Source organism: Balaenoptera physalus (genome assembly GCF_965194825.1).
Source record: "Balaenoptera physalus genome assembly, chromosome: 12".
Taxonomy (NCBI): domain Eukaryota; kingdom Metazoa; phylum Chordata; class Mammalia; order Artiodactyla; family Balaenopteridae; genus Balaenoptera; species Balaenoptera physalus.
In genome coordinates, this window is record NC_138897.1 from 66,324,858 (window position 1) to 66,344,638 (window position 19,781).

A 19,781-nucleotide genomic window follows, 5' to 3' on the forward strand; every position below is an offset into this window, starting at 1 on the left:
TTGAAATAGGAACTTGCTTTAGTTTGTCTAAATTATGGAACTACCTTGTTGAAGGTAGATATAACAGCATATGTTAAAAACTAAAAGTTTGTTAACATTTGACTTATTCTTTCTTTTGTCATTTATTCTATATAAATAATTATTGATGAGAGTAAAAATTATCTTCAAGTATATTTCTCTCACCTTTCTTTATAATAGAAAAAACAGGAAAAGAGTGTCAAGAAATATAGGATTTGTTAAATTATGGTAAATCCAATGAAGAAATATGATCTTTTACCCTTAAAAATAACATTGTAGAAGAATAAACTGTATGGAAAGATGTTCATAGTATACGAAGTAAAAAAGTAGGTTATGAAATAATATGTACTGTTTGCATTATGTCATATTCTTTATATTTGTATGCATATGCACACAGGACATACTTAACACACATACAGAAAGATAAGATTGTTTAAATATAAAGACTGTTTCATTGTAGAACTAAGCCTAAACCTAGTGGGTTTATTAAAGGTCCTGAACAAAAATGTAAATATTATAAGCCCTGACTTAGGTGAAAAGTAAAAGAACAGGGAGTGAGGAATAAGGAGAAAATGCTAAGAGTGCTACTCAACTCATCATCTCTCATAGCAAGGGATTAACTGAAATTGTCTGAAACTGAAATAATCTGTTTTTAATCTTTAAAACTTTTAATCTTTCCTTTAAAATTTTGCCTATATGTTTATATATATGTGTGTTTATATTTTAGTATATGGTATCTCTTATAGAGAAGAGCAATTCCTTTAGTTTCTTTTTATGTTGGATTAAACTAAAGTTAATCTTACAGATTTTTATTTAAAGATAGCACATATGTATGATATTTTCTTATTCTTACATAAGTTGATTTCTCTCTCTCTACTAGTTCCTCTGTCTTTATATACATTTAGAAGGATGCTTGGCATGATGCTCATGAGATGTTAACATTTTGTTTCCAGGATTTGGGATGATTTGTTACTTTCTTCTTTGTATTCTTTATATGCCTTGAATTTTTAAAATAACAAACATACATTATTTTTATAAAACACGGTCATTATTTTTTTTTAAGACATTCATATTGTCCAAGGAAGATTCAGTGGTCCTCAAAATCAGCAGTAATGCCATCAACCGGCTGAGTCATTCCTAGTCTTCGTTTTGAGATACCCTAGTGTGTCTTAAACTTTCCAAATTCTCAATTATTTAATATGTATTAATTTTTTAAGAGATAGCACTTTCTAGAAAAGAAATTCAGATAAAATTTGGGGAATAATTACAGCATAATTCAAAGTCATGCCAGTGAGTTCTTATAGCTGTATCATAATACTGTTCATTTCAGCAAATCTCCAGTATATCTACTTATATCATTCCAGTATCAATCCCACATTGTCCTATCCTATTAGAGAAGTCCTATAAATTTTGTCCCATGAAATGTTGAGGCCAATCTATACAATGACTCATTGAACCTATGGAAGCAACTACTTCTTATCTAGAAGACAAATTATTCCTTACAGCTACTGCATCAGCTTGCTTTATCACCTACTTTTAGCTTTTACTTTTAATCTTTCCTAGTCTAGAATCCTGACCAGATAAGTTATTGTAGTTATAACAGAGGGAAATCATAGCATAGTGTTTATTATCAGAAGCTTTGGAGTCTGACAGACCATTGTTGAGTCCTTGCTCAGCCACCTACTAGCCCTGGCCAAATTAGTTGAGTTCCTTGTAAGTCCCAATTTTCTCATCTATAAAAGTGCATATAATACCAACTTCAGAAAATTGTGACCTCTAAGTGACATATCATGTAAAATCAGCTTGCGATACATTAATTAAAACGGAAAACTAATACTGGCTTAAATAGATAGGGATTTTTTTCATCTAATGCGGTAAGACCAGGCATAGGCAGTCCAGAGTTGGTATAGCAGTTCAGTAACACCGTCAGGGACTGGGCTCTTTTCATCTTTATGCTCTGCTACCCTTAGCTCATACGTAGCCTTTGTCCTTAAGCATTTTGCCTTATAGTCACAGGATACATCCTTCCTGGGCAGAAAAGATGAGAGGAAGGACCAAAGACAGAGGTATCTTTCTCCCAGAGAGACTTTTGCCTTTTTACTCATGAAACAACCTCCCTAGAAACTTTTGCCTGCACCTCAATTGGTTAGGCTCCCCTAGTTGCTGGGGAGTCTGAAAAGTCGAATATTTTTGAGCTGGGCATATTGTCACCCTGATCAAAATTGGAGTATTCCTAGTAAGGGGAGAATGAATATTGAGTAGGTACCTTATAATACTGTTACTGTATATAAAATTTTTGACATAGTAATTAATAATATAACTGCTGTTATCTTTAAGTTATTAATGTTTCTACCTAAGGGAACTTTTTTCCTACACTATCCGTCATAAAATCATACTTATTTTCTTTCCTAGTCTATTGGCATCCAAAGGATGCCATGACAATCCCTTAACTTGAAAGTACTGAGCAATTATCTTGAGGCTACACATGAGTGAATCTCTTCTTAGCCTCCAAGCTAAATTTGCAATTATTTTGTTGTGAGTAATGCCATAGAGCGTCTTTGCAGATTGTATTTTTATTGTACCCTGAATTTTTTCTTTCTTATTCATTCCCAGGAGTAGGTTTACAGGGTTAAAAGGGTAAAACATTTCTATAACGTTCCTTCGAAATAGTTATACATAGTTATAAAGGCTCCAGCAGTATATTTATGTTCTTTAATCTCAAATAACATCATGGCACTTGTTTTTCTTTAGGTTTGATAGCTCTAAGTATCTATAGGGATAAACCAGTAGTACTTCATTTTAGTTTGCATGTTTAGATAAGTAAAAACAATACAACATTCTTTACTTTTTAAAAAATATTTGTTTCTTCTTAATAGGCATTATTTATTTCCTTACTGATTTTTTTCTTGTGGCATATGTAAGTAATACGTAAATAAATGTGGTAGGAGAAAATGTAAAGAGACACAATATGATCTGTTCCCAAAGTCCATGGTCGCAGTTGTAGAGTCTGTTCGAATGTTTTGAACTAAATCTCTGCCAGCCAGCCATAGAAGGCCTACTTTCCTGAGGCTTTGGATGCCATTAAAGGATTTACCCTATATAATGACACAAGCAAATTTGGAGAGGAAAACTTTTTTAAAAAAAGAAAACACGTGTAATTTTTCTGGTAACTGTGTCAAAGTAGCAGATAAAATTAGTGCTTTGCTTAATAAGGATAGTCCTCTTTTGGTGCTCTTCGTGGTGATTATTTATTATAGATTTACTCCGTCCCTTTCCCTGATATTTTATTATAAAAATTTTCAAACGTAGTGCACACTCTTAAAATCATTCTTGATATTTTTCTTATTCTCTTGCAATCCAGAACAGAATATTAACTTAAAAAGATGGCTTGTACAACAAGGATTTACTTTATAGTACAGGGAACTATATTCAATATCTTGCAGTAACCTATAATGGAAAATAATCTGAAAAATACATGTATATATAATGAATCACTTTGCTGTACACCTGAAACCAACACAGTATTGTAAATCAACTATGCTTCAATTGAAAACAAAAAAGATGGCTTTTAAAATATAGGTATTGCTTGTCTTGCCTTGCTGCAAAGAACATATCAGGGAGAGAGAATTGCTCTGCTTAGCACTCATTGTTTTACAAAAACCTCATAGATAACAATAGTCTCATTATGGTCTAGTCTCAGTATAGCACTGAAGGAAGAAGTAGTTGAGTAAAAGGACAGAATATGGGAGCTTTTAATTTTCTAGCTCCTTAATTAAATCTTTATAAGAATACACATGCAAACGCCCCAAATATAAGCATACTTATTTGAGTAAAAGCCAAAAGGGTATGTGGAGTCTGGATGGATTAATTACTTCCAAAGGAAGGTTTGGAAAAAATACTTCCTTATATTAATGAATATAATTGAAAGTTTATTTTATCCACTATTCTTTCATCTGTCACAGTAATATGATCTGCTTTCAATAATCCATTTAATTCAATTTGTTGGTGCAACTTATTAGTTGCCCCTTTTTCTTTGCAACCTATGGAGGCCTTTTAAAATTTTTGCTTATCTTTAAATGAAATGACAAGTATTCTTCATAGAATTCTTCTAGTTGCTAACTTAATGGGTTAAATTTTGAAATATAAGTGTTTATTGAAAGGCTTGTAATTCAGTCCATTTACCCACTTGCTCTAAAATTGGTCTAAATATTATTTTATTAATGATTTCCCCTTTGATTGAGTAAGCCTTCTCATCACTAAACTTTTAGGCTTATCTCTAAGTTTTTCAAATACTATGTTTAGGAGTTACTTGTTCTCTAAATTGGTGTTTTTTCCAACACTTTTTGTTTCCTTACACCTAACAACTCATGAATAATGTCTGTAATGATCATCCTGGAAAGAAGGCCATAAGCCAATAAATTGAGAATGTGGAGATCAGAATAATATTTTGTTGAGTTAAAACAGCATATTGTTTGTAAGTAAAATTATTTGCTCTGGCCATACTGCCAGAAGTCAGTTCTCTAATTTATTGAGTTGTTAGGCAGCATTTCATATTCTTTGCTGATAAACTTTGTTTTGATTTAGGCTACTTTCTTTCTAAGACGTCTTTTGTAGTGGTCAGTAATAATTCATATTATTTGAATATGTTTATAAATTATAGACAGGTCCATGGTCTAGAATGATACTGTAGTCCAAAATGTTCTGTTGTCTTCTGAATAGTTTTGGCACTCATAGAACAAAAAGAATGATGCAAGTCCATTATTCAAGTTTTCTAAAGACAAATTCTAAACAGAAAAACGTGATAGAGTACTGCCTCTTTTATCATTATTCAGAGATTGAAAAAAATATATCCTCAAAAGAGATGATATGTTTTAATAAGCAGCCTCAGTAATAACTATTATTGCAAACTACGTGATTGACTTTTTCAACTATAAGATCAAAGAAACTGAAATCTTAAGTATTGGCCAAATCTGTGTTTGAAATGTACTTTTGGCTTTACCTTAAAAATTATCTTTTGGAAAAACAACGATACATCATTGTGGTCTTTTGAAAAATGTTGGTTTGTTGAATTCTACATTTCCCTTCGTATGCTTTTTTCTTTTCTCCTGTCTCTTCTTATTCTGTAGATTCAGATCCAGGACATACAAGTGAAAATTGGGGGGAGAGACTTATGTCTTCTTACAGGACATACTCAGGTAATTAGATTATCAGGGGCTCCTGTTTAGCCAGTGGTTTCTGTCACATTTATAATTAATTATTGTACTATAAGTAACTTATTTTCAAACCAGTATATAGATATCTGTGGTTGAATAAGTGAACTATATGAGTGACACAGGATTTTCCAGTCTTCATTTGAGATCTCCAGTGCATCATGTCCAAGACATGCTCTGTGTGAACGTTACAAGCAGGACTCCTGCACACAGCCACTCAGGTGTGCAGTGCAACCTGGGGGCACCATTCATGTAGAAAAGTGTGAAAGTCACCGCCTTGGAGTTGTGCTGTGCAGCAACGCCTGTGGGAAGGTGCCCGGGGTCCTTAGTGTCTTAGCTGTATGCCCGTCACACGGTATACCATGTGTAGTGATTTTGATAGACAGTGTCATCTTACTCTTCAAACACGCAGTGTTTTTTTAAAAACACATCTAAAAATTTTCAGTTGACCTCTTTAGTGTATTGACTTTGCTGCCCCTGTTGAATTTAAAAGTAGATTAAAACACCAGGTTTCCTGGAGAAATGCCATTAAAGAGTAAATGTGTCCCCTAGTATGTGAAAACTAAATTAGTTAAGTGTTTTGATTATCTTTTTTTTAGTTTTTAATGAGCTTACATTCTTATGTCTGAACTTTTTAAATGTAAAATATTGTTCAGTCCCTGAATGTCCAGTTTTTAGCATATGACATTTAACTCTAAAAGCTGAAATAAAATTTCTGTTTCTGATATACCTTGTATTCATTTAAAAAATTTGTGGGGTTGGTATAGAACCAAATACTTATTCTTAAAATTATGCTGAAAGCTGTTAATTGAGCTGATGAGTCAGTAATACTTAGTTATCAAAATTTGGGGGTGGGAGACAAGTTTACAATCTGCCTTAAATTGAACAGACTTACACTTTCTGTGGAGTTAGGTGTACTTTTCTAAAATGGGGCTCCGAAGTACCAGGGTGCACCTAAAAGAGCTGTATGTGATGAAGCCATCCATGGTCTGAGGATCATTGCTGGAAATCAGAAGATATAAGCACCCACCTGTCAAAGATTGTGTAGATACTTCACAACCAGAGAGTAATTGGCAATGCTTTTCCTCAGAATTGAAGTATATATACATTCTAAATGTGATTGATTTAAATACGTTCATCTGTATTTGAATCGTAGCTCCCATTCTTTCATGCCTTATACAGTGACTGCTTTGTGGGAAAATGTTGTATTTAGTTTTTGAGACACTAATAGGCTTATGAGCTAGTTCCCCAAGAAAAACAATTTTGTCTCTTCTCCTTAATATACTTAATTGGGATGTGACAATGTTGAGCTTTCTGTTTATTCTGACAAGACCTGGAAAGAAAGCACTGATTTTCATGATTTTAAGACCGAGACATTTCTATAATTCTAAAGATCCTCTGAACCTTGAAATAAAGAATATTGGATTGTTGAAAAGTCCATATCTGTTTTTCTTTAGTCTTAAATGAATCACCTGGATTTTTCTTTAAAAATCTCTTTAAGGTGGCTGAGTGGAATTTCAAATCTATTAGTATAGATTGAGTATATGTGTCAGTATTCCTGTGATTAAATTTTAAAATTCTGATCTGTCATTCAAACAAATAAGTACGTATTTCAGATACTGAAATTTGAAAAAGTACCTGACTTTTTCTAATATTACCGTATATGATCATTTTTTACTTATGGCAGGTCAGAGGAAACAAGTTCTTCACAGGATAGATCCCAGATAGTCAGATTTGAATGCTTTCAACTCACACTTTGGGACATACTAATCTAAGATTTATGATTTTGAAGAATGGTATATAGTTATCTGTAACTTAGCTATCTTGCACCAGCTCCTGTTCAGTTACCTTCTTTTCCTGTCTCATGTAAAGCATGAACTCAGACAAATGGCTAAGGTAACTCAGAAAAAATAGAGTTCATATTGAATGCTAGTATCTAATTTGAATTTTTGCTTGAATATTTGGAGTATATCCAATTTGTTCTTTTCCAAAATGTAATAATTATATGTTTGCTCATTTGGCAGCGTGGAATTTTAATAATGAATTCATAAGTGTCTCACTTTCTTCTGTAAACTGAGTGTATATCACTTTAGAGCATATTCTTTTTTTTCTTTTTTTTAGGAGGTCATTACAGGTATAGAGGAACACAACTGATTTTTGCTTTTAATCTTAATCTAAATCTCACTGAATTTACTTTTTTTTTTTCTTTTAATTTTTTGGCTGCGCCTGTGCAGCATGCAGGATCTTAGTTCTCTGACCAGGTGTCCAACCTGCACCCCCTGCAGTGGAAGTGCAGAGTCTTAACCACTGGACCGCCAGGGAAGTCCTAGAGCATATTCTTCTTAAAAGATTGTATTAAAATGCAGTTGATATAAAAAATCAATAGTTTTGTAAATGAGAAAATAAAAGACAAAATTTTCCCAAAATTTTAGGAAGTATTTTAAGGATAGATACTGTGTATTTTTAATTTTGCTTCTTCTAATTACTAAACTCTACTTTTTTTCCTTAAAACCACTTTTCTACTTTCTTTAAAATTTTCACACTGTTAAATATTTTAATTTTGGACGAGAAGTACATTCATTATATTTAAAGATTTGTTACTCAGATGGAAAACTATTAAAATAACAATTGTGGTTTCTCATTAAATCTGAGAACCAAAGCATACAGAATGTTATTAGGAGAAAGTATATGTTTCAGAAAAAAACAGGCTTCTCCAAAAGACCTATTTAGGGCTTTATAATACATTTAGTACGTTGGGTGAAACACTGCTGAAACTGGCTTTATACTAATTGGATCATTAATGATAATGAAATGAGAAATAAGAAAATAATATATTAGAACTATTAATAAAGGCTGACTTCAAAAATCTTGAAATTTTTTGTTTCTGTTATGTAAAATTTTGCAAATATCAACAAAATGGACATTTTAGGAGCTATTGAATTTTGAGTGATTTGTGGGCAGCAGAGTTTAAACATGAGGACCTCTAATTTTTCTAGGTCATTAGGATGCCAGTTTATCCTAATTAACTAAGTGGTACACTGCAAGTTTTTATGTCTTAAATTATAGTACAGTAATATTTAAATAATATCAAATTTTATTAGTTTCTTGAAAATTTTACCAGATCAATAAATGCTTATCTCCTGGAGTAGTCTAGCTGCTGGCCACATCTGCCTGAGAAAAACCACAATATTGACTACTAAGCCTTCTCTTCTTCCACTCATTTTTGCTGTTTCACGTTTATTTAAAATTTTTACTAATTTATTTAGTTTTGTAGCCCCTCTTTATACCACAAACCTAGATCAGTAAATCCCAGATATTGGTACAGGGTTTCCCAAGAAATAAATGCCTAGACAGTTAATAGGCAGCTCATCTCACAGGGCCACTTGAATTAATTCCCAGAAAAGTCCTAAAGGAAGGAAGGAACAGACACCTGTATTTCTTTGACCTATGGAATCCAGTTCCATCTGAATTTTCTGTCACTTAATGGGGAATGCTGGCTCCATTGCCAGAGATTTGCCAAATAGCTACATCTGAGAGCTGACTTTATTTCTTTGTCCTATGGAATCCAGTTCCATCTGAATTTTCTGTCACTTAATGGGGAATGCTGTCTCCATTGCCAGAGATTTGCCAAATAGCTAAGTCTGAGAGCTGACTTTATGATGGATCAAATCTCTTTGAAAAATCTTAAGACATTTTTGGATCTTTTCAGGATCTCTATTAACCATCCCCGGCCCCTTATCACACACATATAGAATCTTTAATTTGCTCAGTTTTAGCTTTGATTAATACTGTTCCATGTTCAGCTGTCCTATGACTGAAATAAAGTGATTTGGCGTTTTTTTTCAGTAATTACTCCGTGTGATATGCTTTGTTTTAAACACCTCCTTAGAAGATTGTACAGATTATTAGTGGAATTAGGGAGGTAATATGAAGGAACGTTGCTATATAAACTTATCAATAATAGAATAAAATTATAATGAATGAAAGAGGCATTTCAAAGATGTAAAACTAAGGATTGTTTGAAGTGTTATTTAATAGAACAAATCATTAAAAATTTTACTAGTACTAAATTTCCGAATGTTATTAATTTTCTGAAAATTACACAAGACTATTTTTTTCAAAGCATTCAGGAAGAAAATTGCTTATATAATAAAAGCCTAGTGCCCTTTTGTCTCCCTATTGCAAGTTCCTCTGTTACCCTTGTTTCTCATAAACATGTATCATCTATTTTTAAGAAGTCTCCTTATGTTTTACTTTTGAGTGCTTACATTTGTTTCAGATTCTTACATATTTATTAATAATTCCAGAGAAAGAAGGTCCAGAAAAGAAGAAAACAAAAAAGGAAGCTGGAAATAAGAAGTCCACTCCAGTTAGCATTCTTTTTGGTTATCCACTCTCAGAGCGAAAGCAGATGGCACTTCTTATGCAGATGACAGCAAGAGACAACAGTCCAGGTGACACTTACCATCATCGAGTTCTTGTGTGTTCATAGTTTTCCTCACACTGTAGCTTTGTCTAGACAATTTTTTTTTTAAAGTGCCAAACTGTATTTATTGTTTTATTTCTTTCTTTTTTTTTAAACATCTTTATTGAAGTATAATTGCTTTACAATGGTGTGTTTCTGCTTTATAACAAAGTGAATCAGTCATACATATACATATGTTCCCACATCTCCTCCCCCTTGCATCCCCCTCCCTCACACCCTCTGACAACTTTTTTTTATAATGACTGTTTTTGGATTTATTTTTATTTTATTTACTTATTTATTTATTTTTGGCTGCATTGGGTCTTCGTTGCTGTGTGCGGGCTTTCTCTAGTTCCGGCGAGCGGGGGCTACTCTTTGTTGTGATGTGCGGCCTTCTCATTGCGGTGGCTTATCTTGTTGCAGAGCACGGGCTCTAGGCACACAGGCTTCAGTAGTTGTGGCTCACGGGCTCTAGAGTGCAGGCTCAGTAGTTGTGGCACATGGGCTTAGTTGCTCCGCGGCATGTGGGATCTTCCCCGACCAGGGATTGAACCCATGTCCCCTGCATTGGCAGGCGGATTCTTAACCACTGCGCCACCAGGGAAGTCCTTGACAATTATTTTTAACTACTTTAAATGTTTATCCTTTCTTGGATTTAATCAGTTTCTTATAACATAAGTTTGCAATTTTATATTTATTTGTGTGACAATTGTTTATGTCTGTATCATCCACTAGATGAAAAGCTATACACGGGCACGGATCTTTGCACTTAGTGGACATTCAGTGAATATTTGTCAGCTAAAATGAGTACAGTTGACACTTGAACAACGGGTTTGAACTGAGTGGGTCTACATATATGCAGATTTTTTTCAATAGTAAATATTGTACTACTGCACAATCCGTGGTTGGTTAATTTGCACTTGCAGAACCGTGGATATGGAGGGCCAACTGTAAGTTGCACACGGATTCTCAAATGTGAGGAGGGTGGGTGCCCCTAATACCCGAGTTGTTCAGCGGTCAACTGTAATTTAGAATTGGGTCAGTCAACATGAGAAATCTGTTGCAGAACTGTGTGTGCTTTTACCTTACTGCAGAAATTTTTACCCTAGTTTCTGTAAAGCTGCTTCTGGGTTTATAGTTTACTTTTCAGTTCATTAGCACACTGCTGTAAGCTGGTAATCTTATCACATACTTTTAGAAGCAAGAGTGTAATTCATGTTTTAGTGCTTAAGATCTGCTAAAATTTATTTTAAAAGGAAGAATATCTGCAGTATACTATGTAAATTTATTTCATATTTCATTTCACACTTCCAGTTAAGGTGTTGTGCTACTTGTGTGTGTGTGTTTATTCAGGTAGTTTGCCCTCCAAAAATGATTAAAGATGGCTCACCAGCAGGATGAAAACGAAGAAGGAACAAACCAACTTGCTAACTTATTAAAAGGGGTTTAAAAAGTAGATAAAACCCAGACATCTGGACTGAGATAGTTATTACTACTGAGCATTGAATTTAGCTATGCATTCTGGTAGCTCACAACACAAAAATTTTAAGTTGTATAGTTCTCATTGACCAATACAAGAAGAAAGTAAATCACTTTTCTCTAGAGAAAAAAAATTTTTTGTTTTGGCTCTGACTTCAAGGCGTCTTTTTATGTAAGACTTTGGGTAACGTAACAGCCTGTTGAAATGCATTGAAAAGGACACAGTTTTTCTAGTGTACTTTCCCAGTGTTAGCTCTTTTTTTAAAAAAATGGGACAACTTGGTAAAATTCTTAGAGTTTCTATATATCATAGTTTCCATTAAACATGAGTGTATCTATATCTCTCACTAATAAAAACATGTTAGGGCTTTCTGCTTTTTTAAGTAGGGCATGTTGTTTTGGTTATTCTTCTGCCTTTCCACCCACAACTGGGGAAAGAGTGTGGCCAAATTAAAGTTGTTTACGGTGTTAAACTTTAAATGTTTCTGTAAAATGTTGACTTTGAGTCGGACTTAATAGTTAGATGGGGGGCTTCCCTGGTGGCACAGTGGTTGAGAATCCGCCTGCCAATGCAGGGGACACGTGTTCAAGCCCTTGTCTGGGAGGATCCCACATGCCGCGGAGCAACTAGGCCCGTGAGCCACAATTACTGAGCCTGCGCGTCTGGAGCCTGTGCTCCGCAACAAGAGAGGCTGTGATAGTGAGAGGCCCGCGCACCGCGATGAAGAGTGGCCCCCACTTGCCGCAACTAGAGAAAGCCCTTGCACAGAAACGAAGACCCAACACAGCCATAAATAAATAAATAAATAAAATTAAAAAAAAAAAAAAAGATGGGAAGACTTATTTTTTAAAACTGTTTTTTTAATACTATGAACCTCTATCCATAGAGTAAATTAAAGAATTAATACAGTAAGGCAAAAAAGCTAAAGTCCTCCCTCATTTCCAGTGATCTCCCCCCTTGAGAGGCGAGCACTATTAACAGTTTCTTATTTTCTAGAAAATTTCTAGATATAAACATGTAAACATATATCTTTTGTTGCTGTTCGTTTTTAAATATAAATAAGATTAATACTATAATACTGTTTTGCAGTTGGTTCTTTTCATATAAAGGGTACATCAGTCATCTTTATTAATATATGTAGAACTAGAGTGGAGAGCTTTTGAAATATCAACCTGTTTGCCATCTTATAGATATGCTTGGAGTTTAGGGTTCATTGTTTTATCCATTACATAATTCACTTTCCATGTTTTTGTTTATTCTGATTGCCATTATGGATAGTACTACTGTTATTTTGTCTGTGTGTGTATCATTTTGGAATGGCTAAGAAAATTTTATATGAATTAATTAATTCCTTGCAAGTTGTTTGAATTTTAAAATGTCCTTTTGTTTTTAAGAAGTTCAACCACTAATTTTCTAAATAAATAACTTGACTATAAATATTATAATAAGAATCATGTATTCATTCAACAAATATTGCGTGAGTACACTGTGTACCAAGAAGTCTTCTAAGCAGCCGAGATACAGTGATGAATTAGACAAGGTTCATGCTCTTCTGGAGTATACATTATAGAAATCCATAGATAGGAAACTGTTACTAACTGAATGTACTTTAAAATCCAAAAGGTAAATTTTAAACTTTTTCTTATTGAGAAAAGGATGATAATGCTTCAGTGCTCTAATCATGTCAGTTTGCAGGGAAATTATTATATGATGTCAGAAAATGATTTTCCATAGACTTTTTTTCTCTTAGAGCTGTTGTTTCTTTTAAATAGTTGTAAATTTTCAGAGTTAATTATTAACACTGTACATATGTCTTGAATCCTTAATTGATTAAGAAACTAGTTTTTTGTTTTGTTTTTTTTCCAGTTCTGAAGTGGGGAGGAGAGGACTTTGGGTGTCATCCAACTGAACTTTCTTGTTTTTGAGAAAGAAACTGGAACAAAAATCAAAAGATAGGAATCAAAGCAAAGCACTTTTTTTTCCTCTTTTATCACCCACTTTTTAAAGGCCTTTTTCTAGACTGTCCTTATTTCTCATAGATATTAAGCTTCATTTCATACTAAAATCATCTATGACCTTAATTTGCACCTAATATCAGAATAGAACTCCAGTAGTTTGAGTCAGAGGTGTGAACTCTAGCCTTCAATGTCATTTCATCTAGTTCTTGAAATAGTATCATAACATGCCATGGAAAAACATGTTTTTTTGCAGTTTATCAAATTATTCATTAAGCAAACACTTTCACGGTGCATACTTGATAACTTTATTATCATTTTAAACCAATTCTTTGAATTGACAGAATAAAACTTTTTCCTTAATTGGCTCCTGCAATATTTGATAACCCTAAAGGAAGATCTACTACATGTAATTGGGTCAAATTATTAGTGTATCATCCAAGTCAAGTTTCAGGTTGTTTGGGTGAGAAGATATTCCCCCTGTTAGCACGTTACCTATAAAAAACCTTTAAATGAATATACAAAATATTTAGTCTAGAACTTTTGTTAACTTTTCTCTTTCTTATAGATTCCACACCAAATCATCCATCACAAACAACACCAGCCCAAAAGAAAACTCCCAGTTCTTCATCTCGACAGAAAGATAAAGTTAATAAAAGAAACGAACGTGGTGAAACTCCTTTACACATGGCAGCTATTCGAGGAGATGTAAAACAAGTCAAAGAATTAATAAGTTTAGGGGCAAATGTGAATGTGAAAGATTTTGCAGGTAAGACTTGTAGTTAAAGACTAATACTCAGGAACTAAAATTCTGAGTTTATCATCTAAACAGATGCTGGTTACAATTTAATCTATATTCTTCATTCCTCTTTCTGAAATGAAAGAGTTCTAAAAGTATACTTTAATATAAAACTATTTTGGAGTGTATACCTAAAACCCTGATCTCTGCTACAATTCCTTGTCAGTAATTACTCAAATACTTAAATATTAAACTTGCATTTTATTTGGCATATTACCATATAATTTTTTATCCAGTTTAGGTTCTAGGTGAATCACAGTTAAATAATGTTTAAACCGTTTATTAGCTTGAGCACAAGGACTGTAAGAGAGTGGCAGTGTTGTTTCACACAGTAAAAGTATTGGGGAACAATGTAGAAATTCCCTTTAGTTTCACATACTACGGTACCCTACCCTCCCATCCCCCAGGTTCTTTCTTTTTCACAGAACTGTTGTTAACAATTTGGAGGCTGTCCTTTCTGTGCACTTGCAGGATCATATATACAATGAATGTTTATTTACATAGAGACTTTTTTTAAAAAAATCAAATCACTCTATCTGTGTTAGCCTGTAGTTCTGCAATCTCCCCTTTTTACCAGTGTTGTACAGATATTTCTGTTGGTACATATAGGTGGTTCTACTTCATTCATTTCAACAGCCACATAATAGTGTATAGAATAGATTCCGTGGACAATACTTCAGTAACCCTCTTGTAGAAATATATTTGTGTATAGTTATGGAAGGACGATATTTCAGTAGAAAGGAAACTGCTAAATCAGAGGAGATGCATATTTAAAATTTTTTGAAAATCAGGCAAATGACCCTCCAAAAAATCTTTTATCAATTTACACTCCCATCAGGAGTATATGAAAGAGCCTTGGGTCGGGGGAAGACATAAATTAGGAGTTTGGGATTAACATATACTCATTACTATATATAAAATAGGTAAACAACAAGGACCTACTGTATAGCACAGGAAACTATATTCAATATCTTGTAATATTGAAAGACCCTAACAAGCTTATTTTGCCTTTTTCTACTCTTTTTCCATAGTTGAGATGATTGTTCTAAATTACAGCAAGTTGTTGGATAAGCTTAAATGTTTAGTACTTTTGTCAAATAATTTAGTCCCAATGGAAATAATATGATTGTGGATGAACCTTCTGTAAAATTGGTGGTTTTCTTAGGTACTTATTTCCAGTAACTTGTTCATCACTCCTTTTTCTTTCTGTACTGTGTGCATGTAGAATCAGTATGTCACACATGGTTATGTATCTAAAAAGCATATGTGTTGAATTAGTAGAAGTGAACCATATGTTCAATTAATATTGTAACTTTAGGTTGGACACCACTGCATGAAGCTTGCAATGTTGGATATTATGATGTTGCTAAGATACTTATAGCAGCTGGAGCAGATGTTAACACACAAGGATTGGATGACGACACTCCACTCCATGATTCTGCTAGTAGTGGGCACAGAGATGTGAGTATGATGGAAGGAGCAGTAATATACATCTTCAAAATATAAATTTAATCCAGTCATTTAATTCACTTCTTAGTCATACGATCTTATGTCATATTTCACTCATTGCATGATCAGCTCATCTATATTATATTTTCCCTTTTTTCTACCTTCTAATTGCTAATTCCTATCATAGATTTAGCATTTTCTTTTCATAAAACCTGTTTAACTTGGTAATTAAACAACTTGGCAAATCTTTATTTAAAAGGCCATTCTACTGTCAGATAATTAGATGCAGTGATTAAAGCAGATTTTACTTAAAATAAAATTTTACATTGTCATGATGCCTTTTATTAAGACTTATTAATATTTAATGATTCCTCTATATATAACATCTGTTCCTGAATTTTAGCTGACATTATTATTCAGATGCTTATGTATATAATAATAAAGACATGATTTAAGCAAACATGATTATATATGCTTGCAAATTTAATGGTATCTTTAAATATCAAGTTTAATTTGTTTTGATATAATATTATGAACCATTCTGGGTTTTAAATTCCATTTTCATTTTCAGTCTCTGGCATGTTGACATCAAAGCCTAACCAGTCTTTGTTGTAATGTAGCTTATGTTTTAAGTGTGTTTAATGCTTATTAGCTCCATTACTATAACCTGCTTACAGCCAGAGCAGATCAACCTGGGGCACTATTAGCAATGGTTCTAAAGTAGGATTTTGTTTATCACATAAGTAGTTTTTCTCTTTCATTTAATTTTAACTTCTATCAAAGAATACTTGTACATAGTTTAAAAAGTTGAAAAGTACTACTTAGCTTATAAAGATAGATAACTACCTGCTCCCTCCCATCCCTCCGCACTTCCCAGTACCTTTAACCAAAAGCAGCTCTTGTAGGTGTTTCTTCTAGTAGTTATCTCTTTATTTCTAACAAGATGGAAGCTATTTTGCTTTTTAAATTTTTAGTCACTAGTTATTGACCCCCTGCAAAGGGTTTTAATATATATTGCTTCTCAGAGATGCACAAATTTAATATAATTGTATTTTCTCTTGGATTTTTGTTTATTACCTTGGTTACTACACTGCCTTGTTCTGATTTTTCTTATTTAGTTTTCCATGTATCTATTTCTGTACTTCCTTACTCTCTCTGACGTAACTCTAAAATGCCCCTGAATAAGGTCAAATACATTGATCAGTTTATTATGTTTGAGAATATCCTTGTATACAAGATATCTTGTATCCTGCTTTAATTGGGACTAGCTGCTCTCTAGATCTGTAGCATAGATGCTGTCCAGGGATTTGTTTTTGCCATTAATTTCATGTGAGATTCTCAGTCTCTTCATGAGATTTCCAGTCTCTGGCTGGAGTGGTTGTGAACCACATTACATTAACTTCTCACAGCAATATTTGTGTGTTTTCACTATGGGATAAGAAGTGTTGTAAATGCTTTCTTTATACGTATTAATTTTTTTTAATATTTATTTATTTATGTTGGCTGTGCTGGGTCTTAGTTGTGGCACACGGGATCTTTGTTGCAGCACGGGAGATCTTCGTTGTGGCCTGTGGACTTCTTAGTTGTGACATGCAGACTCTTAGTTGCAGCATGCGGGCTTCTTAGTTGTGGCATGAGAACTCAAATTAGTTGCGGCATGCATCAGGATCTAGTTCCCCCACCAGGGATCGAACCTGGGCCCCCTGCACTGGGAGCACAGAGTCTTACCCACTGGACCACCAGGGAAGTCCCAGTATTATTTTAATCATCACAGTAAATGAATAACCTTCTGGTGTTTCTTGTTGAAACTGTATGACCCATTGCATTCCAGTACCCTCAGCTTCTCCCAGAACATGGAGAAACAAAGACACAGGAGACACAAAGACAAAGACAAAGACACACTGGTCTAAGACACTCCCAAGTTTATTAAACTGATAGGAGTTCAAATTAAGGGACTAAAAAGGATAAATATCAGTGTTTTTTTAAGACAAAGTGAGGTAATAATTCATTAATCTGGAAGAGTTGTTATTCAGTACACTGTCTCTCCTCTCTAGTGAATAACGTAGAAGGATTTTGGTCGTCTCATACCTTTGTGCTGGAAAATTCCTTTTTTTTTCTCTTGTTAGCAGCAAACATTCCCTGCCTTATTTTCTTTTTTGACACAATAAAAATTTCAGTGTCGTGGTGCCTGTTTTTTAAAAGCCACTTTAGTTGAGAAAAAAATGGAATTTGGAGTGAAGATAGATATGAATTCAATTCTGGGCTGGCCAGTTTCCCAAATGAGTGATCTCAAACAAGTTACTTTTTTCCTATCAACTTCCATTTTCTCATCTTTAAGTCACATAATAAATAATACCTGTCTAAAAGGGATATTTTGAAGGAAAAAAAAGACGCTGTGCACATAAATATACCTTGAAATCTAAAATGTTATAGAAATGTCAGAGGTCAAAGATTAAAAGGCTACTTTTATATTGCTATTTTTCAAATATACTGAGATATTTTGGAAATTAAAGATGCCATTTTTCTCATTTAAATCTTTCTATAAGGTATTTTTCATAATTCTCAAGTTATAATTTTGAAGAAAAATGTAGCCTATAACGTTATTTTTCCTAAACTGATCCTTGCTTACCATCGTTCCAGTCTTTTTTGCTCCCTTGACAATTCATACATACCTATGTGATAGCACTTACTATATTATTTTTTACTCATGTGCTTGTCTGTTTTCTTCATTGAATTTTGAGTCCCATGCATACATGATTTATGTTCTGGCTGTGCTATTTTAAATACTGTACTTACTGCCCTTTTTTTAAAAGCATCGTTGATAGTTTATCAAGCATGAATAGTTTTTCTTTAAATGTTGCATAAAAAGATTTCCTGATTTCTAAATGTAATGTTAAAGAACTATGCCTTATGAGTAAGACATGTTTCTATGAATACAAGTTTCTAAATATGCACATTGCTGCAAAATATTTCCAGAAGCTGACCTTTGAGCTCATGTACTTACAAAGACTCAAACACTATTTCCAGTCTCCTTCCAGAAGGAGACTGGCATGCTATTTTCAAGAGATCTTTGCTTTTCCTCCTACCAACATGCCTAGGATAGTAGGAGGCACAATTCAGAGCTGTTGAGGGCTGTTTTCTCCTTGTTCTTTTACTTGTCCCCAAGGAGGAGGAGGGAAATGAGATATACCAAAACCCATTGGTGTATATTTGTACCATATATTATGAGTCTCCACCAAAGAATTAGATTTCTTTCACTCAGTAACACTCATGACAACTTCAGCCATCCATAAAACATTTCTAAGGTAGGAGAAACAGATCTGTTCTAAATTGTTTCGAGTAAGAGAGGATTAACATAGCTTACTAAGAACCTAATCTTTGGCCTACCTTTCACAAATGTGTATTACTTCATAATATACATTCTTATAATAGCCCTATTCTTAGTTCTATTTTAGATACTACCTATGTTTATTTTCTTCTTGTCTCATCATTTTTACTTACTTCTAATTTGCTGTCTATGTTTTTTGGGGTTTTTTAAATTTTTTTATTTATTTATTTTGACTGTGCCGGGTCTTAGTTGTGGCACACAGGATCTTCACTGAGGCATGTTTAGTTGCGGCATGTGGGATCTTTAGTTGTGGCATGAGGACTTCTTAGTTGAGGCATACGAACTCGTAGTTGTGGCATGCATGTGGGGTCTAGTTCCCCGACCAGGGATTGAACCCAGGCCCCCTGCACTGGGAGCACAGAGTCTTACCCACTGGACCACCAGGGAAGTCCTGCTGCCTGCTCGTTTTAAGCAACTTTAAGTTACTTTAAATTCTTTTTAGAATAAATAATTTTTTGCATATGAGAATGATCTGTAAAGTATTGGTTATTTAGGTTAGGGTTATTGTAGCATGTTTGAATGAACCAACTGTCTAATCATAGTCAGGAATAAATTTTTTTCATATTTATTTATTTATTTTTGGCTGCATAGGGTCTTAGTTGCAGCACACGGGATCTTTCATTGTGGCGCGTGGGCTTCTCTCTAGTTGTGGCATGTGGGCTCAGTAGTTGCGGCACACGGGCTCTCTAGTTGTGGCGTGTGGGCTCCAGAGCATATGGGCTCTGTTGCAGCATGCGGGCTTAGTTGCCCTGTGGCATATGGGATCTTAGTTCCCTGACCAGGGATTTAACCCTCATCCCCTGCATTGGAAGGCAGATTCTTAACCACTGGGCCACCAGGGAAGTCCCAGGAATAAATATTTTTTGATTATTTCCTGACAGGTATAGAAAGCGTTCAGTAGTATCAAGATTCTTCTGTTTTCTCATTCTAGGACTCTAACCGAAGGAAATAAGCCTAAAAATGGGGGAAAAAGTTTCAACTTATAAAGGTGTTCACTATAGCATTATTTATAATAAC

General features: G+C 34.0%; 1 protein-coding gene and 1 long non-coding RNA gene across 6 annotated transcripts in view; one reads left to right on the forward strand and one right to left on the reverse strand.

The window, feature by feature from the left end:
• The window catches only part of LOC309640278, a 711,494-nt gene that overhangs the window by 579,701 nt on the left and 112,012 nt on the right, over positions 1-19,781 (reverse strand). The window lies entirely within an intron of this gene.
• The window catches only part of ANKRD12 (ankyrin repeat domain 12), a 113,634-nt gene that overhangs the window by 43,532 nt on the left and 50,321 nt on the right, over positions 1-19,781 (forward strand). For 4 of the 5 annotated variants that reach the window (XM_082418559.1, XM_082418562.1, XM_082418563.1 and 1 more), the window contains exons 4-7: positions 5,145-5,213; positions 9,536-9,682; positions 13,697-13,897; positions 15,246-15,388. In XM_082418559.1, the coding sequence (XP_082274685.1) occupies positions 5,145-5,213; positions 9,536-9,682; positions 13,697-13,897; positions 15,246-15,388 (560 nt within the window). The remainder of the gene's footprint in view (positions 1-5,144; positions 5,214-9,535; positions 9,683-13,696; positions 13,898-15,245; positions 15,389-19,781) is intronic. The other variant, XM_082418561.1, reaches the window with a different exon arrangement.